Below are 26,974 nucleotides of genomic sequence, written 5' to 3' on the forward strand. Positions count from 1 at the left end.
GATTTACTGCCCAGTACCAGCAGCAGGCCAGATCACAGAGAGGAGACACACTGACTGTACTGAGGACAGGAGGAGAGGAAAGGAGAGGAGAGGGGAGGAAAGGGGAGAGGAGGACTTCTTTCTTACCTCTACGATGCTCTTCAGGTCCCTCACATACGCCTGCTCCGTCTCCACTATCTCCAGCGCCACCCTCTCCAAGCGAGACAGCTTGGGCAGGGACACGGCAGTGGCAGGGTTTACCCCCGTTGGGAGCTGGGAGAGGGGGGTTAGGTCCAGGCTGATGTCGGACCCATTGCGCTGTGGCGAGGAGGGGTAGGCAGGCACGGCCCCGTAGGGCAGCGACGAGGAGGAGGAGGAAGAGTGTACGTCCTGCAGGGAGGCGGAGGAGGCAGAGGAGCTGAGGCTGGCCGTGCGGTCGCTGTCCGAGCACACCGTGTTAACCGAGGTGCAGCTCCCGCGGCAGGCGCTCTCCGACGAGGCCATCCTACCCACAATGCTGCTCAGGGAGGACACGGAGGAGGGGCGCTTGGCAGCTGGTTGAGGGAAGAAGGGAGAAGATGGGGAAAAGGAGGAGAGAAAAGGAGGAGACAGTCAATGTCAGGTCAACATAAATCAACACAAACTATTCCAACCAACCCTCAGCAGTTGGGAAATAGGTGCCAGAACACTTTGACTTCTTCTCTTGGGGAACAATAAAACAAAAGACTTACAGTACAACAAGACTAATGTGCAGGTTGATTTCTGCCATGGACGTCAGAACAGGCTGACTGAACAGCTTACTTTGTGTTCCTCTGAACATGACCACAAAGCTGGCACGCAGGAAACAAGGGGTGTCAAAAGAAAGTGTAACTACGAGAACAACTCTTTTTTTTCCACAGTTTGTTTGCTACAATCGCGCCGTCAATGTTCTTGTTCTGGCAACCTCCTGCACTTTTATGCAAAAACACACAAAGCCAAATCAGGGCTGACAGGAAACAGAGAGACCAATTTCCTCCCCCCAGCTTTATCCGCCGGTCGGTGGAGTAGATTCGCTGAGGTCCCAGAGACCCCCTTTATTGGGACCATCTCAGCATCGTCAGGCAAGGCCAATTAAACACAGGGAACAGAACACTAGACAGAGAACGGTTCTGTCTGAAATCAAACATTTGGAGAGAAAATAGACTGGTTGTCATGGTAAATGAGCATGAAATAAGCCCAGGCTACAAAAAAAAGACTTTGTTGAGAGTAAAATGTAGTGGCTGCCTACTTTAGAAAGGGAGGGGAAAAATCCATAACGGCCTGTGGCATAATTGTTAAATTCAGACGACTGGTACACGCCTCGCTAGCTCACTAACCCTTAAACGACGACAACGAAAACAACAACTCCTTATTTAGCTACATAATCTTCAGCAGAACCAAGGGCCACTGCTTTCTTGTTCAAATGTTACCCATATTACACCAAGTAATCATGAATCACTATGAATTGCAATGAACCATGATTGTGCGACCGTGGTGTGTACCCCCATCTATCAAAAGCTTAATTTAACCACTAGCTAGCTGTTGTAGACATTCACTATTGTTTCCTTGCTCGAGGGCATTCACACAAGATTCTAAAACATTTTGGCCAAAATGAATTGTCCCGAATTTGATTTAAGCAAACTCATGAGCTGCTTGAAGGGCAGTGTTTATCTACGTTGGCCTGGTTCCAAGAAAAGCAGTAGACCGACTCCAGGCTTATATGGACGGAAAATGACTTGGCTTCAATAGAGAAAAAAGAGAAAGACAGCGAAATATGCCCTTCAGCTAAACATAGAAGTGAATGCTTGACTGGTTGTAATCTATTTAGTAAGATGCCGGGTGAGACTCACTGTACATAAAAAAAATCTTAGCACTTTGGGAAACAAAAAGGTCAATTATGATAAGCTATCCTATTAAAATGAATTGTATTATAAACAAGGATTCAATTACTTTTTTTATTGTTTTGTTTTTACAATGGGTTAAAATGAGGTCAAATAGCCCTTATTCCATAAACACATTGGATATTTATGTTAAGACACTTGACTGCAAAAGGGCAGATGCATCGTTAACCAATAATTATATTGAAAAATGGAATAATCAGTATAATTGCTCCAAACTCATAAAATACTTTCAAATTGCAGACATTTTTTACAATCAATCTGAGTGGTTTTCCATGAAGAGTATCCACCTCATGGCTGCCCAATTGGGAATGACCTTATTCCAGGCTAACACAGACTATAAACTTGCAGTATGTATATATGGATAGAGTTTCCATGGGCATACGCAGTGCTATATTTATTGCTTCAGTCAAAGATGATGCCTGACCCATTGTCTTTATCCTCACCCTGAAGCTGGGGCGGTAGCTGTTGTTTTCCAACACTCCCATTCATAAAAAACTAACACTTTTCAAAAAAAAGGTGTTATCTACAACCTAAAAGGGTTCTGCAGCTGTCCCTATAGGAGAACCCTTTGAATAACCCTTGTTGGTTCCAAGTAGAACCCTTTTCTCTAAGAGTGTAGCCAATCTGGGCTACTAGCATGAGTAGGATTTTGTTGATTCAACTAATCATTTTCTATACAATAATGTCACTGTAATTAAAAAAAATTGGGGGGGGAAACTGGCAATTGAGTCGTAAGAGTATAATGAATTCAACTCGAGACCCATGTGGGCTCAAGTGGAACACTTGACGTATCACCAAAGCTGCTCCATTGTAGGCATATACAACTGCAGTATTTTCCCCTGGCGTCAAAATGTTTAAATCAGCCCACCAAAACACAGACATCTGGGCTGAGATGAGATCAGAGACGAGGTCTGAGAGAGAGCCCAAAAAGGTCTGGAGTGGATACAGGTCACACTCTGAACAATACTGCCACAATCAGGGTTAAACATGTTAACATATTGTGCTAGAACAGGATATATGGCCAAAGCCATATCTGAGGTGACAATTCCTGTGCACACTAACCTATCTAATAACCATAGCTGTATATTTAAGCAATAAGACACGAGGTGGGTGTGGTATATGGCCAATATACCACGGCTAAGGGATGTTCTTATGCACGACGCATTGCGGAGTGCCTGGACACAGCCCTTAGCCGTGGTATATTGGCCATGTACCACAATCCCCCGAGGTGCCTTATTGCTATTATAAACTATTTACCAACGTAATTAGAGCAGTAAAAATAAGTGTTTTGTCATGCCCGTGGCATACGGTCTGATATACCATGGCTATCAGCCAATCAGCATTCAGGGCTGGAACCACACAGTTTATAAACGCCGGTTTATTTGTTACAGCTGCCATTTCCCTAGTATTTGCTAAGACATTACATGGCATCAATGGGTACTTTCTGGCACAGTATAGGCCTTGAACAGTCTACTATTTCCATTTATCCAGTAATGGTCCAATGAAGCCAAAAAGGGGCATGCCTTCATCTACTGATGGTTATAATCTATTAGAGACCTACTCCAGCAAACAGCAACAGTCACCTACCTGCTAAACAGTGAGCTCAGCCTCTCCCCTGCCCTCCAGAATGCATGAGGTCAGCCTGTTTAAACTACCGGATCCAAACCACAGCCATGTCCCTGTCAACGACTAATTCACCACACTGCTGCTGCTACTGACACACTTGGGCTCGGCTCCCAGACAGTCCCATTCAGGCAGAGTTCTCAGACCACTGACCAGCCAGCTCCACACCCCACACTGAACCCTCTGGCCTGGATCCACCGCCCGCCCGGCGTTAAACCAAACTCAGTTACGTCAACCACACTCCAACTCAACTAACAGTTACTACAATAGATTGTTTTTTCCCCCCGACAGCACACCTCCATCTCACCTCGTTCATCTGGCAATGGCCTGTCTAGAGCACTTTGTGAGTCTGACTGTACAGACTACAGAGACAGAAACTGTCAGTGTTAGAGAGAGAGAGAGAGAGAGAGAGAGAGAGAGAGAGAGAATTTTTTTGATTTCCTGCTTTAGTACACGTCAGGGTGCAAGCCACTTATGAAGCAAGGGCAGACAGGAGGTGAGAGCTTGGCACAGCTGCTATTTTCTGCTCTTTCTGAAACTGAAAAAAAGCTCTGAACCATGCAGAGAAAACCACAATGATATGCTGTCCTTTCATGTTGCATTTGCCTTATTTGGTGTTTTAGAATACTGGTTATTTGGGGGAGTTTCAAGTCAGATGTGTGTGTCAAAGACGGGCTTTGAGTGTCACACCCTGATCTGTTTCACCTATACTTGTGCTTGTCTCCATCCCCCTTTAGGTGTAGCCCATCAGCCCCATTATCCCCTGTGTATTTATACCTGTGTTCTCTGTTTGTCTGTTGCCAGTTCGTCTTGTCTCATCAAGCCTACCAGCGTTTTCCCCGTACTCCTGTTTTCTCTTTAGTCCCTGTTTTCTAGTTTTCTGCCTGCCCTGACCCTGAGCCTGCCTGCCGTTCTGTACCTTTCTGACTCCGCTCTGGATTACTGACCTCTGCCTGCCCTTGACCTGTCGTTTGCTGCCTCCTGTTTTTGCAATAAACTTTTGTTACTTCGAACTGTCGGCATCTGGGTGTTATCCTGTGGTCTGATATTGAGAAAGAGAAAGTAAACAGATGACACAGTTTAGGGGGAAGATGATCTTCTGCTATCTGACAAAAACAGTACAGCCTGTTGTGTGTAGAACGAGGCCTGCACCTGACAACCCACCAGAGGATGTGGTTGGCACCAACACCACACTGTTTTTAGCTGAAAACACGCTTGACTTCAGTGCAGTTGCTAGGGGCGACAGGGGGAAAGTGCAAATGAGCTCAATGAGAGACACGTTAACTGGACTTTGAAGGTTAATTTGCAGATTCCAAAACATCAGCAACATCAAACTAGTAGGGAGTCCGACTAACCACAAACTGGCCAAGTCACACTGACCCAGTGCTCACAGGGCAACAAAGTAGCTCTCTTTTCCTCTGGCTGAGTCTCTGTGAGATGTTTTTGACATAAAGTACAGTGGGCTGCCTGGTGGGCCTCCACTGGGCTCCGTGAGTATGACAAACAAGCACGCTGTGTTTCTGGGTGTTAATCTAGATGAAACTCACTGGGCATTCTGCAAAACAAAACTTCTCACTTGAGTTAAATACACCTGAGGGACAGGCAGTCAGTGAAAGATAATGCTTTAGATGGTACAAATTAGTTGGGAGACTGTACTAGTAACCTGAAAGAAAACATAATATAAGGAAGTGAGTGAAACTATAGTGGAGCCCTGAACGACTAAAGGGCTTCCCTGGTTAAATTTAAATAGAGGGTGAGAAAACAAATCCATAAAAATACCTATAAAAGCAGTACAATATACTTTGCATTATGTGAAACAGTATTTTCTATGTTGGAATAAATGACCCCAAATAAAGGATAAAAAAAATGAATACATAAAAATACCTATAAAAGCAGTACAATATACTTTGCATTATGTGAAACAGTATTTTCTACGTTGGAATAAATGATCCTGCAATGCAGTACAATAAATCCCATAAATTTGATCTTGTGACCCTTCACAATGCTGAGCCAAAGCTAGGTCACTCTAAGGCCTTCCAACTTCCCTATGTTTACAGAGGACTTTCCAATGAGAAGTGAACACCCTTAAACAATCCACATTGTATGTGCATTTGCACAACATTTTCAGTCATGATCGACTCCGTTAATATAAGCACTCTGTTGGGAAAACCTGGGGTGTGGGAGAGGGGCAGACTAAGGCCTAAATACAGTCACGTGCCGTGCCCTCCTATAGTCTCACAACTTCCCTCTCGTCAATTTGACAATTTGGGCATGTCATTCCTATGCCAACTTGACACCCTTACCTTGGGCATGCTCTGTAGCCTATTTTTTCTGTATAATCTGAATAGAGAGATTTCTTCTCTTTTTACCCCTAAACATTGTTCAACATTATACTTTGCGAGCGGCCACGAAACATACAGTAAACAGAACATGCACTCTAATTCTATCCCGTTAACAAGAACTCCAATGTTACACCAAAAATCAACCTTAGTGGCTCTTCATAATGCTCTGACGTTACACAACAATAACGTCACAGGTGTGACAGTATCAGTGTTGACCTCTGACCTTGGTTGCTGGGCTTTCTCTGGCTGCCTCGGCCCGCCCCCTCAGGCATGGTGTGATGGTGTCACAGGAAGTGGAAACCTGTAAAGGACAATCAACCAAAACATCACAACAATGAAAGAAATTTGCAAAATACAATTGTCATTGTGCAACATAGGACAAACTGTTGGGCATATTGTGGGACAGACAGCACTGCAATGAATGTATGATTATTTCTGCAAAGAAACGTATTTTCTATCTATTGCACACAAGTACCTAAGTCGATCTGAACTGGACCCCCATTTACAGTGTAAATCTGAATTGGACCCCCATTACACAGTCCTTTTGATGGGAATACAAAAAAAAGGCTCTGCAATGTGCACTAGCAGAGAATTAGGGCATGACTTCACTCGGGTTCTATCTCTTAACAGACTTTAGGAATGTATTCTTTCACCGTTTACCGTATTCAGGTGGCTGTTTTAAACCACCTTTACAACGACACACAGTGGATGTTCCACGGATACATTCTCTCTACTGGTTGGGTGTCACTTCTGAGGCCTCTTAAACAAAGACACAGAACAAATACCTGAGAAAGTACCAGAGTTGCAAGAGCTTCTAACTCAAAAGGGCATTTCTCAGGCTATGATTCCAATCCAGTGAAGCCCACTCCCTTTGGTTTAGACAGAGTGAAGCCAAAAGCAGACTTTATCAGCACTGAAGTGCCTTCCGCTCCTTTCACTCGGAGATGAAAGCATAGAAAGGGAGAGGGGGGGGGAAAGGAAAGCTTGGAGCCAAAGCAATTAAAAGGCTGAAACATGAGAGATGCTGTTTGGGAAATAAGAGGGGAGGAGGAAGGCATGGAAGAATTATTTTCTTTCTCCACACACACAAAAAAAAAAATGAGGAAACAGAACATATGTAATATTTGGCTGTGAAACAAGAATGTACTCTTCTCTGGTTCTATAGCAGTGTGTTGAGCATGCGCTGTGGAGGAAGGGGACCAGGGCTGTGGCACTGGCAGACAGGAAGTCTTTATGAGCGACGTTCACGTTTCACGTTTTAATGTCACGTGCACAAGTACAGTGAAATGCCTTTCTTGCAAGCTCTAAACCCAACAATGCAGTGAACAATGTCAAAGTAGCACTAAAAATAACGTGAGGTTGAACAAAAGCACACAAGAAATAAACATTTGAAATAAGAAGAACACAAGAAAGTAAGAAGCTATGATACAGGGTCAGTTCCTATACCATATTTACAATGTGCAGGGAGACTGGAGTGATAGAGGTAGATATGTATAGGGGTAAGGTGACTAGGCATGGTGTATGATAAACAGAGTAGCAACAGCATGAATTAAGATTGTATGTGGTGAGTGTGTGTGAGTGTGAGTGTGTGTTTTAAAAAATATATATATATTTTTTTATTTCACCTTTATTTAACCAGGTAAGCTAGTTGAGAACAAGTTCTCATTTACAACTGCGATCTGGCCAAGATAAAGCAAAGCAGTGCGACACAAACAACAACACTGTCAAGAGTGCTGTCTTCAAATTCCCTGTCATGAAGGAGCCAAGGCGCAGCGTGCCGGTAATTCCACATCTTTATTGAAGGAAACCGAAACCAAAACAATGAACAGGTACGCAGCGAGAAACGTAACGCACTGTGCCGTACACACACAGAAATAACATTAACCCACAAATACAGGTGGGGAACAGGCTGCCTAAGTATGATTCCTAATCAGAGACAACGATAGACAGCTGCCTCTGATTAGGAACCATACTCGGCCCAAAACAAAGAAATACAAAAACATAGAATGCCCACCCCACACCCTGACCTAACTACATAGAGAAACAAACCCTCTCTCTCAGGTCAGGGCGTGACAAACACAGAGTTACACATGGAATAAACAAGCGTATAGTCAATAACACAATAGAAAAAAAAGAAAGTCTATATATAGTGTGTGCAAATGGCGTGAGGAGGTAAGACAATAAATAGGCCATAGTAGCGAAGTAATTACAATTTAGCAGATTAACACTGGAGTGATAGATGAGCAGATGATGATGTGCAAGTAGTGATACTGGTGTGCAAAAGAGCAGAAAAGTAAATAAAAACAATATGGGGATGAGGTAGGTAGATTGGGTGGGCTATTTACAGATGGACTATGTACAGCTGCAGCGATCGGTTAGCTGCTCAGATAGCTGATGTTTAAAGTTAGTGAGGGAAATATAAGTCTCCAGCTTCAGCGATGTTTGCAATTCGTTCCAGTCACTGGCAGCAGAGGACTGGAAGGAAAGGCGGCCAAAGGAGGTGTTGGCTTTGGGGATGACCAGTGAGATATACCTGCTGGAGCGCGTGCCATGGGTGGGTGTTGTTATCGTGACCAGTGAGCTGAGATAAGGCAGAGCTTTACCTAGCATAGACTTATAGATGACCTGGAGCCAGTGGGTCTGGTGCCAAATATGTAGCGAGGGCCAGCCGACTAGAGCATACAGGCCGCAGTGGTGGGTGTTATAAGGGGCTTTGGTAACAAAACGGATGGCACTGTGATAGACTGCATCCAGTTTGCTGAGTATTGGAAGCTGTGTGTGTGTGTGTGTGTGTGTGTGTGTGTGTGTGTGTGTGTGTGTGTGTGTGTGTGTGTGTGTGTGTGTGTGTGTGTGTGTGTGTGTGTGTGTGTGTGTGTGTGTGTGTGTGTGTGTGTGTGTGTGTGTGTGTGTGTGTGTGTGCATGTTATGTGTGTGTTGGAGTGTCAGTGTGCGTACGTGTGTAGAGTCCTGTGAGTGTGCATAGAAACAGTGCAAAAAAAAAAAATACAAGGGTCAACTCATATGGTCTGTGTAGCCATTTTGTTCGCCATTTAGCAGTCATTTTGGCTTGGGGATAGAAGCTGTTCAGGAGCCTGTTGTTGTCAGACTTGATGCACCGGTACCGCTTGCCGTGCGGAAGCAAAGAGAACAGTCTATGGCTTGGGTGGCTGGAGTCTTTAACAATTTTTCCGGGCCTTCCTTTCACACCGCCTGATATAGAGGTACTGGATGGTAGGGAGCCCGTCCTCAGTGATGTACTGGGCTGTCCGCACCACCTTCTGTAGCGCCATGCGATCGAGGGCAGTGCTGTTGCCATACCAAGCGGTGATGCAGCTAGTCAAGATGCTCTCAATGGTGCAGCTGTAGAACTTTTTGAGGATTTTTGAGTCCATGCCAAACTTTTTCAACCTCCGAAGGGCTGTGCACGTGTGTGTGGACCATTTTAAGTCCTTAGTGATTTAGACCCTGAGGAACTTTAAACTCTCAACCCTGTCGATGTGGATGGGGGCGTGCTCGCCCCCGCGTTTTCCTGTAGTCCATGATCTGCTCCTTGGTCTTAGTGACGCTGAGGGAGAGTTTGTTGTCCCGGCACCACACTGCCAGGTCACTGACCTCCTCCCTTTAGGCTGTCTCATCATCACTGGTGATCAGACCTACCACTGTCATGTTGTCAGAAAACTTGAACAGAGAGTACAGGAGGGGACTAAGCACACCAGTGGAGACTCCTCAGAAGAGGAAGGGGAGGACCATCCTCCTCAGTGAATTTCATAAAAATATAAATTGTAAAACATTTAAAAAGTTATCATTTTAGATACAACTATACTAAATATAATCACGTCACCAAATAACTGATTAACCTGTTAGGGCTAGGGGGCAGTATTTACACGGCCGGATATAAAAACGTACCCGATTTAATCTGGTTATTACTACTGCCCAGAAACTAGAATATGCATATAATTATTAGCTTTGGATAGAAAACACTCCAAAGTTTCTAAAACTGTTTGAATGGTGTCTGTGAGTATAACAGAACTCATTTGGCAGGCCAAAACCTGAGAAGATTCTGTACAGGAAGTACCCTGTCTGACCATTTCTTGGCCTTCTTGATCCTCTCTATCCAAAACAAGGGATCTCTGCTGTTACGTGACACTTCCTACGGCTCCAATAGGCTCTCAGAAGGCGGCAAAAAGCTGAATCGTGGCTTTGCAGGCCCTGGCTGAAAAACATTAGCGCGTTTGGATAGTGGTCGGTCAGAGTACTATGAGACTGAGGCGCGTGCACGAGGCGACCCCATGTTTTTATTATTTCGTCTTTGAACGTAAACAACGACTCCCGGTCGGAATATTATCGCTTTTTTACGAGAAAAATAGCATAAAAATTGATTTTAAACAGCGGTTGACATGCTTCGAAGTACGGTAATGGAATATTTAGAATTTTTTTGTCACGAAACGCGTCGGGCGCGTAACCCTTCGTCACCCTTGGATAGTGTCTTGAACGCACGAACAAAACGCCGCTATTTGGATATAACTATGGATTATTTTGAACCAAACCAACATTTGTTATTGAAGTAGAAGTCCTGGGAGTGCATTCTGACGAAGAACAGGAAAGGTAATCAAACTTTTCTAATAGTAAATCGGAGTTTGGTGAGGGTCAAACTTGGTGGGTGTCAAAATAGCTAGCCTGTGATGGCGTGCTATCTACTCAGAATATTGCAAAATGTGCTTTCACCGAAAAGCTATTTTAAAATCGGACATAGCGAGTTCTGTATCTATAATTCTTAAAATAATTGTATATGTTTTTTGTGAACGTTTATCGTGAGTAATTTAGTAAATTCACCGGAAGTGTTCGGTGGGAATGCTAGTTCTGAATGTCACATGCTAATGTAAAAAGCTGTTTTTTGATATAAATATGAACTTGATTGAACAAAACATGCATGTATTGTATAACATAATGTCCTAGGCGTGTCATCTGATGAAGATCATCAAAGGTTAGTGCTGCATTTAGCTGTGGTTTTGTTTTTTGTGACATTATATGCTAGCTTGAAAAATGGGTGTCTGATTATTTCTGGCTGGGTACTCTGCTGACATAATCTAATGTTTTGCTTTCGTTGTAAAGCCTTTTTGAAATCGGACAGTGTGGTTAGATAAAGGAGAGTCTTGTCTTTAAAATGGTGTAAAATAGTAATATGTTTGAAAAATTGAAGTTTTTGTATTTTTGAGGAATTTGTAATTCGCGCCACGCCTATCATTGGATATTGGAGCAGGTGTTCCGCTAGCGGAACGTCTAGATGTAAGAGGTTAAACAGCGGTTGACATGCTTCGAAGTACGGTAATGGAATATTTAGAATTTTTTTGTCACGAAACGCGTCGGGCGCGTCACCCTTCTTTACACTTCGGATAGTGTCTTGAACGCACGAACAAAACAGAGGATATTTGAACATAACTATGGATTATTTTGAACCAAACCAACATTTGTTATTGAAGTTGAAGTCCTGGAAGTGCATTCTGATGAAGAACAGCAAAGGTAATAACATTTTTCTTATAGTAAATCTGACTTTGGTGAGGGCTAAACTTGGTGGGTGTCTAAATAGCTAGCCCTGTGATGCCGGGCTATCTACTTAGAATATTGCAAAATGTGCTTTCACCGAAAAGCTATTTTAAAATCGGACATAGCGAGTGCATAGAGGAGTTCTGTATCTATAATTCTTAAAATAATTGTTATGTTTTTTGTGAACGTTTATCGTGAGTAATTTAGTAAATTCACCGGAAGTTAGTTCTGTATGCTAGTTCTGAACGTCACATGCTAATGTAAAAAGCTGGTTTTTGATATAAATATGAACTTGATTGAACAAAACATGCATGTATTGTATAACATAATGTCCTAGGCGTGTCATCTGATGAAGATCATCAAAGGTTAGTGCTGCATTTAGCTGTGGTTTGGGTTTATGTGACATTATATGCTAGCTTGAAAAATGGGTGTCTGATTATTTCTGGCTGGGTACTCTGCTGACATAATCTAATGTTTTGCTTTCATTGTAAAGCCTTTTTGAAATCGGACAGTGTGGTTAGATTAACGAGAGTCTTGTCTTTAAAATGGTGTAAAATAGTCATATGTTTGAGAAATTGAAGTAATAGCATTTCTAAGGTATTTGAATAACGCGCCACAGGATTCCACTGGCTGTTACGTAGGTGGGACGATTTCGTCCCACCTTCCCTAGAGAGGTTAAAACACACTATTTTGGTGTTTTATTTTATTTTATTTTTTATTTATTTCACCTTTATTTAACCAGGTAAGCTAGTTGAGAACAAGGTCTCATTTACAACTGCGACCTGGCTAAGATAAAGCAAAGCAGTTCGACACATACAACAACACAGAGTTACAAATGGAATAAACAAAAAGTACAGTCAATAATACAGTAGATAAAGTCTATATACAGTGTGTGCAAATGAGGTAAGATAAGGGAGGTAAGGCAATAAATAGGCCATGGTGGCGAAGTAATTACAACATACCAATTAAACACTGGAGTGATTGATGTGCAGAAGATGAATGTGCAAGTAGAGATACTGGGGTGCAAAGGAGCAAGATAAATAAATAAATACAGTAAGGGGATGAGGTAGTTGGATGGGCTATTTACAGATGGGCTATGTACAGGTGCAGTGATCTGTGAGCTGCTCTGACAGCTGGTGCTTAAAGTTAGTGAGGGAGATATGAGTCTCCAGCTTCAGTGATTTTTGCAGTTCGTTCCAGTCATTGGCAGCTGAGAACTGGAAGGAAAGACGACCAAAGGAGGAATTGGCTTTGGGGGTGACCAGTGAGATATACCTGCTGGAGCGCGTGCAACGGGTGGGTGCTGCTATGGTGACCAGTGAGCTGAGATAAGGCGGGGCTTTACCTAGCAAATACTTGTAGATGACCTGGAGCCAGTGGGTTTGGCGATGAGTGTGAAGCGAGGGCCAGCCAACGAGAGCGTACAGGTCACAGTGGTGGGTAGTATATTGGGCTTTGGTGACAAAATGGATGGCACTGTGATAGACTGCAATGTTTGGCAGCATGAGTGAAGGATGCTTTGTTGCGAAATAGGAAGCTGATTCTAGATTTAATTTTGGATTGGATATGCTTAATGTGAATCTGGAAGGAGAGTTTACAGTCTAACCAAACACCTAGGTATTTGTAGTTGTCCACATATTCTAAGTCAGAACCGTCCAGAGTAGTGAGGATCCGGAGGACAGCTAGCTTCCGTTCTTCTCTGGGTAAATTGACTTCAGTCCAAAACCTAGGAGGTTCATGGTTCTCAGCCCCCTCCATAGACTTACACAATAATTATGACAACTTCCGGAGGACGTCCTTCAACATATCAGAGCTCTTGCAGCCTGAACTGACATGCTTTCCACCCAATCAAAGGATCAGATAACAAATCTAGTACTGAAAGCATAAGCTACAGCTAGCTAGCACTGTGCAAAATGTGGTAAGTAGTTCACTCAAAGAGAGAGAAAGACAATAGTTTAACAGTTTTGAAGAAATGTATTTCTTCCAAAATGAAGGAGAAGCAAGAGAGAAATAGAGAGAGAGAGATTGTCATGTTTTTTCACTTTCAGTTTCACTTACTTAGCTAGCAAATGCAGCTAGCTAGTTTAGCCTAATGAAACACCCTGCTCAAACAGAGGGATTCTATGCTGGCTATGACTTTCCAACACAACACTGGAACTCTTCCAAGTCAAGGTAAGCTTTTGGTATTACTCATTTATTGCCACCGTGGCCGCCGGTGTAACTGCTTACTGACTGTATACTAACGTTACTGCATGATTGTAGCGGGTTTACTAACGCTTTAGTTCTATTAGCTGTGCTGACTATGATGTTACTTTAGCTAATATGGTGACAACGATGTAGGCTGTATGTAGCGGTTATGATATGGTTTGGCTTGGAAAGGTTTTTTCGCCTGGTCACATACAGCTGACGTGTTGTGCATTGAAGACCACAAGCGAAGGGAAGAGAAGGAACACAACGTGGCTGTTATGAGGGTGAACTGAGTTTACGCGTGATCAGGGGGTAAACATACCTGCATTTTGGATGAGAGTCATCCAATATGCTGTAATAGAAATAAGGCCATGCTCATGAAAAAGAAATTGTCCTCCCTCATCTTAAAGGGCACTGACCGCCACTGAAGCATACACCCCTGTGGGGCTCCCATGTAGAGGGTCAGCGTGGCGGAGGTGATGTTGCCTACCCTCACTACCTGGGGTCAGCCCGTCAGGAAGTCCAGGATCCAGTTGTTGAGAGAGGTGTTCACTCTCAGGGTCCTAAGCTTGGTGACGAGCTTGGAGGAAAAATTTGTGTTAAATGTTGAGCTAGAGTTGATGTGTGCCATAACCAGCCTTTCAAAGCACTTCATGATTGCAGATGTGAGCACAGGGCATTAGACACTGTGGCTTGAAACTTTAGAGTTGTTGGGAACAGGAATGATGGAAGTCATCCTAAAATATATGGGGATTACAGACTGGGACAAGGGAAGGTTCAGAGCTCCGTGTTACAGTAGATGTGAGGTGTTTGCTTATGTCCGGGAGACAGGGCCCTGACTTCCTCAGCACCTACCCCGGCCGTCGCTTTCTCCACATTCGAAACATAATTGAGGAAGTACGGCGAGTGGCAACGATTAGGGTAGTCCAAGTCCAGTATCGGAGGGAAATATTCTTGACACCGACATTTGACATTTCTGTTTGAAATCTTCTAACTTGCTTGTTTTGCCAAGAATTCCACAGCATGACAGAGCAAGGAAAGCGCTTCATCTACTGGGAATGAAGCAATCCCTCTAATCTGTCATTGTCCTCCAACTGAAGACCTTTCTGTGGGTTGTGTAGGAGTTCAAATTGAAAGCCTCAATATTGGGAACAAAGAACCGTGTCTTTGTGTTTGTGTTGGCATGACGCAGGCCACATAGGCCTCTCTCCATCTATCATAATGCTTCATGTCTGCGATGGAAATCAAACGTTACTTCATTAGTCAAGTTCAATGATCTGTTCTGGACTTTTTGCAACCATAAGAAATTAAGAAATTGCCCTGGAGCTATTCCAAGCCATGTCCTCAAAAAATGATCTCACCCCAACTCCCCCATTTCATTTCCAGGGCCTGTTTCCAATACTGTATTACCTAATTAAAAGCCACATCTCTTCCTGTAAGCGCTACGATGAATCCTTCAGAATACTTCACAACACCACTTGGCCCTGTGGGTCGACCCCATATATACTTTCTTGGCTCCACCGCTTGTTTGCTGAGAAATTCCTGAATTGTGGTAAGAATTAACTTTGCTTCCCCCACAAAACCTCCTAAGTGTAGTTTCTAATAGTGTTTGTCTGTGTGGGGGGGGCAACATCTGGTTAACTCTGAGGTTACAGTGAGGTTAGAGGGACTTTGCTGAAGCGTGAAGCATAGCAACCACCCGCAAGCCCCCTTGTACAACAGTGTGTACTGTACTGTTCTCTGAGCACTCCACCATGTTCCTGGTACATCCTTATGAAGGATAGCCTGTGAGAAGCGTCTCCAGGCTCTGTAATTTGGCACATTTCGGTCGCATCTCTCATGCTGCTTCTCCAGGTGCATCTGAGAGCTCTTTCAGCTCAGCTATGCTCTCTGACACAGCCGACGGATAGAAACCAACCTTCGCGCGGACAGAACCCAACTACGGGAGAGAACAGCTGCTTCAGAGAGTGTGTGTGTGTGTGTGCATCTGTGTGTGCTCTGTGTGTCTGTTCTGTGTGTCTGTGTGTGACTGTGTCAGTGTATGTGTGATTGTGTCAGTGTCAGTGTATGCCTGCTTGTGTTACTAAAATAAAATTGCACTAGATGTGCATTTTTCACTGACCATAGCCTTGAGTTGTATATTTTTAACTTAGTTCAGGCTCAGCCTGTACTTTTCTATGGGGATGTACAGTTTTAGCAACGGATGTGTTCCTTTTCCATAAAACAGTTACTAAAAAACAAAACCATAATGTGGCTCATTAAGGCCATAATAGATAAAGCTCTATTCCTAGTTAAACAAAAGTTGATATGACTCTAATCAAAACCACTACGAGTCTAATCATACACTTAAAATCCAGTAAAAATGGCTTTGTGTTCTAATTCCAGGCATCCTTTCAAAAGTGAATTTTCTGCAGTCAGCTTAACTATCATGCTCTGAACTTTGTTATTCTAATGCAAGTGTCTGTTATGCTGTTGAACTCATTGATCAAGTGTCTGTTATGCTGTTGAACTCATTGATCAAGTGTCTGTTATGCTGTTGAACTCATTGATCAAGTGTATGTTATGCTGTTGAACTCATTGATCAAGTGTCTGTTATGCTGTTGAACTCATTGATCAAGTGTCTGTTATGCTGTTGAACTCATTGATCAAGTGTCTGTTATGCTGTTGAGCTCATTGATCAAGTGTATGTTATGCTGTTGAGCTCATTGATCAAGTGTCTGTTATGCTGTTGAACTCATTGATCGGCTATGAAAAGCCAACTGACATTTACTCCTGAGGTCCTGACCTGTTGCACCCTCTACAACCACTGTGATTATTATTATTTGACCCTGCTGGTCATTTATGAACATTTGAACAAATTGGCCATGTTCTGTTATAATCTCCACCCGGCACAGCCAGAAGAGGACTGGCCACCCCTCATAGCCTGGTTCCTCTCTAGGTTTCTTCCTAGGTTCCGGCCTTTCTAGGGAGTTTTTCCTAGCCACCGTGCTTCTACACCTGCACTGCTTGCTGTTTGGGGCTTTAGGCTGGGTTTCTGTACAGCACTTTGTGACATCAGCTGATGTAAGAAGGGCTTTATAAATACATTTGATTGATTGATTGATTGATTGATTGATTGATTGATCAAGTGTCTGTTATGCTGTTGAACTCATAGTGTCATGTCTTGATCTGTTTCATCTGTCCTTGTGTTTGTCTCCACCCCCTCCAGTTGTCGCCCATCTTCCCCATTATCCCCTGTGTATTTATACCTGTGTTTTCTGTCTGTCTGTGCCAGTTTGTCTTGTTTGTTCAAATCAACCAGTGTTTTCTCAGCTCCTGTTTTTCCCCAGTCTCTTTTTCTCGTCCTCCTGGTTTTGACCCTTGCCTGTCCTGACTCTGAGCCCGCCTGCCTGACCACTCTGCCGGTCCTTGAGACTGCCTGCCATCCTGTACCTTTGCCGCTTCTCTACATTATCGACCCCTGCCTGCCTTGACCTGTCGTTTGCCTGCCCCTGTTGTTACAATAAACATTGTTACTTCAACACAGTCTGCACTTGGGTCTTACCTGAAACCTGACACATAGATCCAATCCACAGAACCATGCAGACGTCAGTCGAGCCGTTATAGTTGATTCCTATTAACAATTCCAGCCGACTGGTCCCATCTGGCTGGCCGTTTTGTCCTATCTCAAAATTATAGGCGTGACGCAAGATAGGATTCCAAACAATTATTGGCTATCCAGAAAGCTAGCTAGCTAAATTTACTAGAAACAATAATACAACAATTGAACTGTTGTAAATCTCTACCCACTGCCATAGGTTCCTTAGCTCTACCATCTGAGCTGACAGCTTATAGCTCTACTAACTTGAGATAACTGATGTCACAATCTCAAAAACACACAAAGTGATCTTGGGAAAATCACGAGGTAACATTGGATTTGTGAGATTGTTGTTTTAGATATGCAAATTCACAGCGCAAATTCACAGCGCCATGTTTATGACCTCATCAAACTTCCCTGGAATCTGTGTCAAGGATGTGACGAGAGAAACGGTCAACCTACTGAACAATTGAACGCACACACACACACGCTGTACTTGAACACAAGTGGGGAGGGAGGGAGAGAGTGGGGAGGGAGGGAGGGAGAGGGCGGACAACCTTGGGATGTTCAACAGTTCACAGTGTCACAGATGGGGTCAGTTTTGGAGGAAGGGGGGATGGGGGGCTACAAAAACACAAATAAATACAGAGAGAGAGAGAGGGACGATGACCGCTGGGGACCACAACAACGGGGGCGTGCGTCAGGGTCAGAGAGGCCGCTCCATTGTCCATCCAGAGGCAGAGCGGGCAGCGGCCATTGTTAAAGGACCATCTGACCTCCATGTTCCCCCTGGATCAGAGAGGCCCAGCAGCCCATAGTGGGCCACAGCCCAGACTCTTCTCTCCTGCCACCTCCTTATTCTCTCAGACAACAAAGGGCTTCTTTTGTGTCAGGGAGGGAGTAGGGAGGGAGTTCTGGACAAGCCCATGATCCTAATGGAAAACGCTGGGTAGGGGGACGGCACGCGCATGTGGAACACACACTAACACACATAGACAAACTCATACAGTCGCCCAGAAATATACACACAGGCACATAGAATAAACTGAAAGTGTTTGGTCAAGAGAGGTAAGGGTGGTAGTCTAAAGAGATCCGGTCCAGTGGTGGAGTATAAGCTACTGTATGTAGGGCACACGGTACGTTGTCTCTGTTCGCTCATGGTCGTGCCGTGCAACAGTTGTTCTTTTGTTATCTTGGCGCTCAATTAATGAGCTGAACACTCAGTCGTCTCAACCGCTGAATGAATATGACCCTCAGAATTTTAGTCAGAGACAATATTCTTCTGTCGAGTCCGCTGACCAGCAGCGGATAATAAATTGAGTTTTGTTGAGTCATTGTGAATTACAGTAGACTCAGTGGTTCAGAGGAGCAAGGGTTAAAAGCTCATTGATTTAAATGTTATCTAAATATATAGATGTAATATGTGCCATTTCATAGCAGACAATTTATTTATGATCTGGACTGGTCATCGGAAGTTATTTGAAGCAGATGGACACAGTCGTGCTGCTGTGGCCAATGACGAACACTAAATGTGATTTTAGAAGATTTTCAATTGGGTGTGATGGACAGGCTTTCTGTTTTGAGGCGGGTTGACATAGGGTTAACATCTGTTGGCCTATGTAGGCCCGTTTTATGAAATGATGCTGTTTATTTATTTCACGCCCAACCACAACTCTCAGAGGGTCCTCTGTCCAAAACGGAGAAGTTGCAATTCTGGTTAACTACGTCAAGCAGCCGCTCCATCAAAATAACAGCTGTGTTCTTCAGTAACGTGCTTCATGTGAGCAATTACCAAGTAAACAATGTGGCGACGCCAACAGGGAAAAGTTGGTGTAACAGGGACACTACCCAGCATGGATGGGGTAGTTGACATCGACCTGGTGATGTCAGCAATCAGAGACTAGAGACTAGAATTATCCTGTGTTCTGCTCCTTTCTGGCCATCAATCCCCTAGAGAACTTCCATAAGGGGCAAGAAAATCCATAAAATTGGCCTGGTAAAGCTGTAACATCCAAACTTCCTGGAGCTCTATAAAAGTGTCATCGGCTGTAGTAAAGAATGGGGCCATAAGGAAAGGCAATGGGGGAGGCACTGGGATCCAAGAGGCAGTCAAACAGTGTGCCAGGAGGGAAATTCCATTTCTCTTCGGGACTAATTAAAGATGCTGAGACGTACTATAGAAGAGAATAAGTGTCTGTCTGTCTGTGTGGTGTTGCACTGTACTGTAGGGGGTGACATCACAGTCTGCTGTCTTTGTACTGTACTGTGGGGGGGGGGGGGGGTTAATGGGCACAGAGGTGCCAGGAAAGGCAGAAAGGTGTTATACACAGTGCATGGAGCCAGGGATGGAGAGACGTTGGGAGAGAAAGAGCTGAAGAGGTATCGGGAAAGAGATGGGGAGGTAAGTTGGAGGAGTGAGGATGGGAAGACGGGGTATTTACAATGAAAGGGTCGCAAGGAAAGAGTGGGGGCCATGGACCTGGGGGAGGAGACACATTTATGTGTGTGTGCCGTGAGAGGGAGAGGTGGGATTGATGACTCATGGAAAACCTTCCCAAGAGACAGTGTGGTCCTGAGTCACCTGACAGACAAATGAACACATTCACAGCCACACACAACCACAGTATACACACCTGCACATGGGAATAAAATCACATAACCAGACACACACAATATACACACCTGCACATGAAAATAAAAGCACAACCACACACACACATATACACACCTACACATGGAAATAAAAGCACAACCACACACACACATATACACACCTACACATGGAAATAAAATCACAGAACCACACAAACCCACAATATACATACCTGCACATGGGAATAAAATCCCAGCTGCCTCAAGGAAAACCAAAGGGCTCCCCAACATAAGAGGAGAGGAGAGGAGAGGAGAGGCGAGGAGAGGAGAGGAGAGGAGAGGAGAGGAGAGGAGAGGAGAGGAGAGGAGAGGAGAGGAGAGGAGAAAGAGCAGAGGGGTAAGAGGAGAAAGGGGAGAGTGAAGAGAAAGAGAAGAGAAGGGGAGAGGAGAAAGAGGAGAGGAGAAAGAGGTGAGGAGAAAGATGGTAGGAGGGGAGATAGAGGAAAGGAGAAAGAGGAGAGGTGAAAGAGGAGATGAGAAAGAGGAGATGAGAAAAAGGAGAAAGATGAGAGAAGAAAGAGGGGAGGAGAAAGAGGAGAGGAGAAAGAGGGAGGGGAAAGACGAGAGGAGAAGAGGAGAGGAGAAAGAGGAGAAGTGGAGTAAGACGAGAGGAGAAAGATGAGAAAGAGGAGAGTAGAAAGAGGAGAGGAGGAGTAGAAAGAGGAGAGGAGCTAGAGGACAGGAGAAAGAGGAGAGGAGAAGTGGAGAAAGAGGAGAAAGAGGAAAGGAGAAAGAGTAGAAAGAAGAGAGGTGAAAGAGGAGAGGAGTAAGAGGATAGGAGAAAGAGGAGAGGAGAAAGAGGAGAGGAGTAAGAGGAGAGGAGCAAGAGGAGAGAGGAAAGACGAGAGGAGAAAGAGGAGAGGAGAAAGAAGAGGAGAAGGGAGAGATGAGAGGGGAAAGAGGAGAAAGAGGAGAAGAGGAGAAAGGGGAGAGGAGAGAAAAAGAGGAGAGGAGGGGAGAAACAGGAGAGGAGAAAGAGGAGAGGAGAAATGGAGTGGAGAGGAAAGGAGAAAGAGGAGAGGAGAGGAGAAAGAGGAGAGGAAAAAGAGGGAAGAGGGGAGATAGAGGAAAGGAGAAAGAGGAGAAAGAAGAGAAAGAGGAGAAAGAGGAGAGGAGAAAGTGGGAAAAGAGGAGAGGAGAAAGAGGAGAGGAGAAAGTGGAGAAAGAGGAGAAAGAGGAGAGGAGAAAGAAGAGAAAGATAAGAGGAGAAAGAGGAGAGAAGGGGAGAGGAGAAAGAGCAGAAAGAGGAGAGGAGAAAGAGAAGAGAGGAGAAAGAGAAAGTGTAGAGGAAAAAGAAGAGAAGAGAAAGAAGAGAGGAGAACGAGGAGAGGAGAAAAAGGAGAAGGAGAGGAGAGGAGAAAGACGAGAGGAGAAAGAGGAGAAAGAGGAGAGGAGAAAGAGGGAAAGAGGAGAAAGGGGAGAGTGAGGAGAAAGATGAGAGAAGGGGAGAGGAGAAAGAGGAGACGAGTAAGAGGAGAGGAGAAAGAGGAGAAAGACTAGAGGAGAAAGAGGAGAGGAGTAAGAAGACAGGAGAAAGAGGAGAGGAGAAAGAGGAGAGGAGTAAGAGGGAAAAGAGGACAAGAGGAGAACGGGGAGAGGAGAGAAGAAAGAGGAGAGGAGGGGAGAAACAGGAGAGGAGAAAGAGGAGAGGAGAAAAAGGAGAGGACAGGAGAAAGAGGAGAGGAGAAAATGACAGGAAAAGAGAAAGAGGAGAAGAGAAAGCAGGAGAGGAGAAAGCAGGAGGAGGGGAGATAGAGGAAAGGAGAATAAGAGAGGAGAGGAGAACGTGGAGAAAGAAAAGAGGAGAAATAAGAGAAAAATGAGAGGAGAAAGAGGAGAGGAGAAAGAGGAGAAGTGGAAAAAGAGAAGAGGAGAGGAGAAAGAGGAGAAAAAGGAGAGAAGGGGAGAGGAGAAAGAGGAGAATATGAGAAAGAGGAGAGGAGAATTAGGAGAGAAGGTAGAGGAGAGGAGAAAGAGGAGAGAATAAAAAGGAGAGGAGAGGAGAAAGAGGAGAGGAGAAAAAGGAGAGGAGAAAGAGGAGAGGAGAAAAGGAGAGGAGAGAACAGGAGAAAGAAGAGAGGAGAAAAAGGAGAGGAGATGAGAAAGAGAAGAGGAGAAAGAGAAAGAGCAGAAAGAGGGGAGGAGGGGAGATAGAGGAAAGGAGAAAGAGGAGAGAAGAAAAAGAGAGGAGAGGAGAAAGAGGAGAGGGTAAAGAGGAGAGGAGAAAATGAGTGGAGAAAGAGGAGAAGAGAAAAGGGGAGAGGAGAGGAGAGGAGAAAAAGGAAAGGAGAGGACAGGAGAAAGAGGAGAGGATACAAATGACAGGAAAAGAGAAAGAGGAGAAGAGAAAGCAGGAGAGGAGAAAGCAGGAGGAGGGGAGATAGAGGAAAGGAGAATAAGAGAGGGGAGGAGAACGTGGAGAAAGAAAAGGGGAGAAATAAGAGAAAAATGAGAGGAGAAAGAGGAGAGGAGAAAGACGAGAAGTGGAAAAAGAGAAGAGGAGAGGAGAAAGAGGAGAAAAAGGAGAGAAGGGGAGAGGAGAAAGAGGAGAAAGAGGAGAAAGAGGAGAATAGCAGAAAGAGGAGAGGAGAATTAGGAGAGAAGGTAGAGGAGAGGAGAAAGAGGAGAGAATAAAAAGGAGAGGAGAGGAGAAAGAGGAGAGGAGAAAAAGGAGAGGAGAAAGAGGAGAGGAGAAAAAGGAGAGGAGAGAACAGGAGAAAGAAGAGAGGAGAAAAGGAGAGGAGATGAGAAAGAGGAGAGGAGAAAGAGAAAGAGCAGAAAGAGGGGAGGAGGGGAGATAGAGGAAAGGGGAAAGAGGAGAGAAGAAAAAGAGAGGAGAGGAGAAAGAGGAGAGGGTAAAGAGGAGAGCAGAAAATGAGTGGAGAAAGAGGAGAAGAGAAAAGGGGAGAGGAGAGGAGAGGAGAAAAAGGAGAGGAGAGGACAGGAGAAAGAGGAGAGGATACAAATGAGAGGAGAGGAGAAAGAGGAGAGGAGAAAGAGGGGAGGAGGGGCGATAGAGGAGAGGAGAAAGAGAAGAAAGAAGAGGGGAGAAAGTGAAGAAATGGGAGAGGAGAAAGAAGACAAAGATGAGAGGAGAAAGAGGGGAAGAGAAAGAGGAGAGGAGAAAGAGAAGAGAGGAGAAAGATGAGAGGAGAACGAGGAGAAAGAGGAGAGGGGAAAGAGGGGAGGAGAAAGAGGAGAGGAGAAAGAAGAGGAGGAGGGAGAGATGAGAGGGGAAAGAGGAGAGGAGAAAGAGGAGAAGAGGAGAAAGGGGAGAAGAGAGAAAAAGAGGAGAGGAGGGGAGAAACAGGAGAGGGGAAAGAGGAGACGAGAAAGAGGAGAAGAGGAGAAAGGAGAAAGGGGAGAGGAGAAAGAGGAAAAAGAGGAGAGGAGTAAGAGGAGAGGAGTAAGAGGAGAGAGGAAAGACGAGAGGAGAAAGAGGAGAGGAGAAAGAAGAGGAGAAGGTAGAGATGACAGGGGAAAGAGGGGTGGAGAAAGAGGAGAGGAGAAAAAGGAGAAGAGGAGAAAGGGGAGAGGAGAGAAAAAGAGGAGAGGAGGGGAGAAACAGGAGAGGAGAAAGAGGAGAGGAGAAATGGAGAGGAGAGGAAAGGAGAAAGAGGAGATGAGAAAAATGAGAGGAAAGGAGAAAGAGGAGAGGAAAAAGAGGCAGGAGGGGAGAGAGAGGCAAGGAGAAAGAGGAGAAAGAGGAGAAAATGTGGAAAGAGGAGAGGAGAAAGAGGAGAAGTGGAGAAAGGGGAGAGGAGAAAGAGGAGAGGGGTAAGAGGAGAGGAGGAAGAGGAGAGCAGAAAGAGGAGAGGAGGAAGAGGAGAAGTGGAGAAAGAGGAGAAATAGGAAATGAGAAAGAGTAGAAAGAGGAGAGGGGAAAGAGGAGTAAGAGGATAGGAGAAAGAGGAGAGGAAAAAGAGGAGAGAGAAAAGACAAGAGGAGAAAGAGGAGAGGAGAAAGAAGAGGAGGAGGGAGAGATGAGAGGGGAAAGAGGAGAGGAGAAAGAGGAGAAGAGGAGAAAGGGGAGAAGAGAGAAAAAGAGGAGAGGAGGGGAGAAACAGGAGAGGGGAAAGAGGAGACGAGAAAGAGGAGAAGAGGAGAAAGGAGAAAGGGGAGAGGAGAAAGAGGAAAAAGAGGAGAGGAGTAAGAGGAGAGGAGAAAGAAGAGGAGAAGGTAGAGATGACAGGGGAAAGAGGGGTGGAGAAAGAAGAGAGGAGAAAAAGGAGAAGAGGAGAAAGGGGAGAGGAGAGAAAAAGAGGAGAGGAGGGGAGAAACAGGAGAGGAGAAAGAGGAGAGGAGAAATGGAGTGGAGTGGAGAGGAAAGGAGAAAGAGGAGAGGAGAAATATGAGAGGAAAGGAGAAAGAGGTGAGGAGAAAGAGGGAAGAGGGGAAATAGAGAAAGGAGAAAGAGGAGAAAGAGGAGAAAGAGGAGAGGAGAAAGAAGAGAAAGATGAGAGGAGAAAGAGGAGAGAAGGGGAGAAGAGAAAGAGGAGAGGAGAAAGAGAAGAGAGGAGAAAGAGAAAGCGTAGAGGAAAAAGAAGAGAAGAGAAAGAAGAGAGGAGAACGAGGAAAGGAGAAAAGGAGAAGGAGGGCAGAAAGACGAGAGGAGAACAAGGAGAAAGAGGAGAGGAGAAAGAGGGGAGGAGAAAGAGGAGAGGAGAAAGAGGGAAAGAGGAGAAAAGGGAGAATGATGAGAAAGATGAGAGAAGGGGAGAGGAGAAAGAGGAGAGGAGTAAGAGGAGAGGAGAAAGAGGAGAAAGACTAGAGGAGAAAGAGGAGAGGAGTAAGAAGAGAGAGGAAAGACGAGAGGTGAAAGAGGAGAGGAGAAAGAAAAGGAGAACGGAGAGAGGAGAGGGGAAAGAGGAGAGGAGAAAGAGAAAAAGAGGAGAAGAGGAGAAAGGGGAGAGGAGAGAGAAAGAGGTGAGGAGGGGAGAAACAGGAGATGAGAAAGAGGAGAGGAGAAAAAAGAGAGGACAGGAGAAAGAGGAGAGGAGAAAAATGAGAGGAAAGGAGAAAGAGGAGAGGAGAAAGGGGAGGAGAAAGAGGAGAAGTGGAAAAAGAGAAGAGGAGAGGAGAAAGAGGGGAGGAGAAAGAGGAGAGGAGAAAGAGGAGAAGTGGAGTAAGATGAGAGGAGAAAGATGAGAAAGAGGAGAGTAGAAAGAGGAGAGGAGGAGGAGAAAGAGGAGAGGAGGTAGAGGACAGGAGAAAGAGGAGAGGAGAAGTGGAGAAAGAGGAGAAAGAGGAAAGGAGAAAGAGTAGAAAGAAGAGAGGTGAAAGAGGAGAGGAGTAAGAGGATAGGAGAAAGAGGAGAGGAGAAAGAGGAGAGGAGTAAGAGGAGAGGAGCAAGAGGAGAGAGGAAAGACGAGAGGAGAAAGAGGAGAGGAGAAAGAAGAGGAGAAGGGAGAGATGAGAGGGGAAAGAGGAGAAAGAGGAGAAGAGGAGAAAGGGGAGAGGAGAGAAAAAGAGGAGAGGAGGGGAGAAACAGGAGAGGAGAAAGAGGAGAGGAGAAATGGAGTGGAGAGGAAAGGAGAAAGAGGAGAGGAGAAAGAGGAGAGGAGAAAGAGGGAAAGAGGAGAAAGGGGAGAGTGAGGAGAAAGATGAGAGAAGGGGAGAGGAGAAAGAGGAGACGAGTAAAAGGAGAGGAGAAAGAGGAGAAAGACTAGAGGAAAAAAAGGAGAGGAGTAAGAACACAGGAGAAAGAGGAGAGGAGAAAGAGGAGAGGAGTAAGAGGAAAAAGAGGACAAGAGGAGAATGGGGAGAGGAGAGAAGAAAGAGGAGAGGAGGGGAGAAACAGGAGAGGAGAAGAGGAGAGGAGAAAAAGGAGAGGACAGGAGAAAGAGGAGAGGATACAAATGACAGGAAAAGAGAAAGAGGAGAAGAGAAAGCAGGAGAGGAGAAAGCAGGAGGAGGGGAGATAGAGGAAAGGAGAATAAGAGAGGGGAGGAGAACGTGGAGAAAGAAAAGTGGAGAAATAAGAGAAAAATGAGAGGAGAAAGAGGAGAGGAGAAAGACGAGAAGTGGAAAAAGAGAAGAGGAGAGGAGAAAGAGGAGAAAAAGGAGAGAAGGGGAGAGGAGAAAGAGGAGAAAGAGGAGAAAGAGGAGAATAGCAGAAAGAGGAGAGGAGAATTAGGAGAGAAGGTAGAGGAGAGGAGAAAGAGGAGAGAATAAAAAGGAGAGGAGAGGAAAAAGAGGAGAGGAGAAAAAGGAGAGGAGAAAGAGGAGAGGAGAAAAAGGAGAGGAGAGAACAGGAGAAAGAAGAGAGGAGAAAAAGGAGAGGAGATGAGAAAGAGGAGAGGAGAAAGAGAAAGAGCAGAAAGAGGGGAGGAGGGGAGATAGAGGAAAGGGGAAAGAGGAGAGAAGAAAAAGAGAGGAGAGGAGAAAGAGGAGAGGGTAAAGAGGAGAGCAGAAAATGAGTGGAGAAAGAGGAGAAGAGAAAAGGGGAGAGGAGAGGAGAGGAGAAAAAGGAGAGGAGAGGACAGGAGAAAGAGGAGAGGATACAAATGAGAGGAGAGGAGAAAGAGGAGAGGAGAAAGAGGGGAGGAGGGCGATAGAGGAGAGGAGAAAGAGAAGAAAGAAGAGGGGAGAAAGTGAAGAAATGGGAGAGGAGAAAGAAGACAAAGATGAGAGGAGAAAGAGGGGAAGAGAAAGAGGAGAGGAGAAAGAGAAGAGAGGAGAAAGATGAGAGGAGAACGAGGAGAAAGAGGAGAGGGGAAAGAGGGGAGGAGAAAGAGGAGAGGAGAAAGAAGAGGAGAAGGGAGAGATGAGAGGGGAAAGAGGAGAGGAGAAAGAGAAGAGGAGAAAGAGGAGAAGAGGAGAAAGGGGAGAGGAGAAAAAAGAGGAGAGGAGGGGAGAAACAGGAGAGGAGAAAGAGGAGAGGAGAAAGGGAGAGGAGAGGAAAGGAGAAAGAGGAGATGAGAAAAATGAGAGGAAAGGAGAAAGAGGAGAGGAAAAAGAGGCAGGAGGGGAGAGAGAGGAAAGGAGAAAGAGGAGAAAGAGGAGAAAATGTGGAAAGAGGAGAGGAGAAAGAGGAGAAGTGGAGAAAGGGGAGAGGAGAAAGAGGAGAGGGGTAAGAGGAGAGGAGGAAGAGGAGAGCAGAAAGAGGAGAGGAGGAAGAGGAGAAGTGGAGAAAGAGGAGAAATAGGAAA

At 45.0% G+C, this 26,974-nt stretch overlaps 1 protein-coding gene across 3 annotated transcripts in view; it reads right to left on the bottom strand.

Moving 5' to 3' along the window:
- LOC106580770 (pleckstrin homology domain-containing family G member 1) overlaps positions 1-26,974 on the bottom strand; it is an 86,869-nt gene that overhangs the window by 35,777 nt on the left and 24,118 nt on the right. The window contains exons 2-3 of one of the 3 annotated variants that reach the window (XM_082966503.1): positions 6,087-6,164; positions 127-533 (exon numbers count right to left, since the gene is read on the bottom strand). In XM_082966503.1, the coding sequence (XP_082822629.1) occupies positions 127-533; positions 6,087-6,135 (456 nt within the window). In that variant the 5' untranslated portion in view covers positions 6,136-6,164. The other 2 variants (XM_082966505.1, XM_082966504.1) reach the window with 2 other exon arrangements.

Source organism: Salmo salar, chromosome 20 (assembly GCF_965601325.2).
Source record: "Salmo salar chromosome 20, fSalSal1, whole genome shotgun sequence".
NCBI lineage: Eukaryota > Metazoa > Chordata > Actinopteri > Salmoniformes > Salmonidae > Salmo > Salmo salar.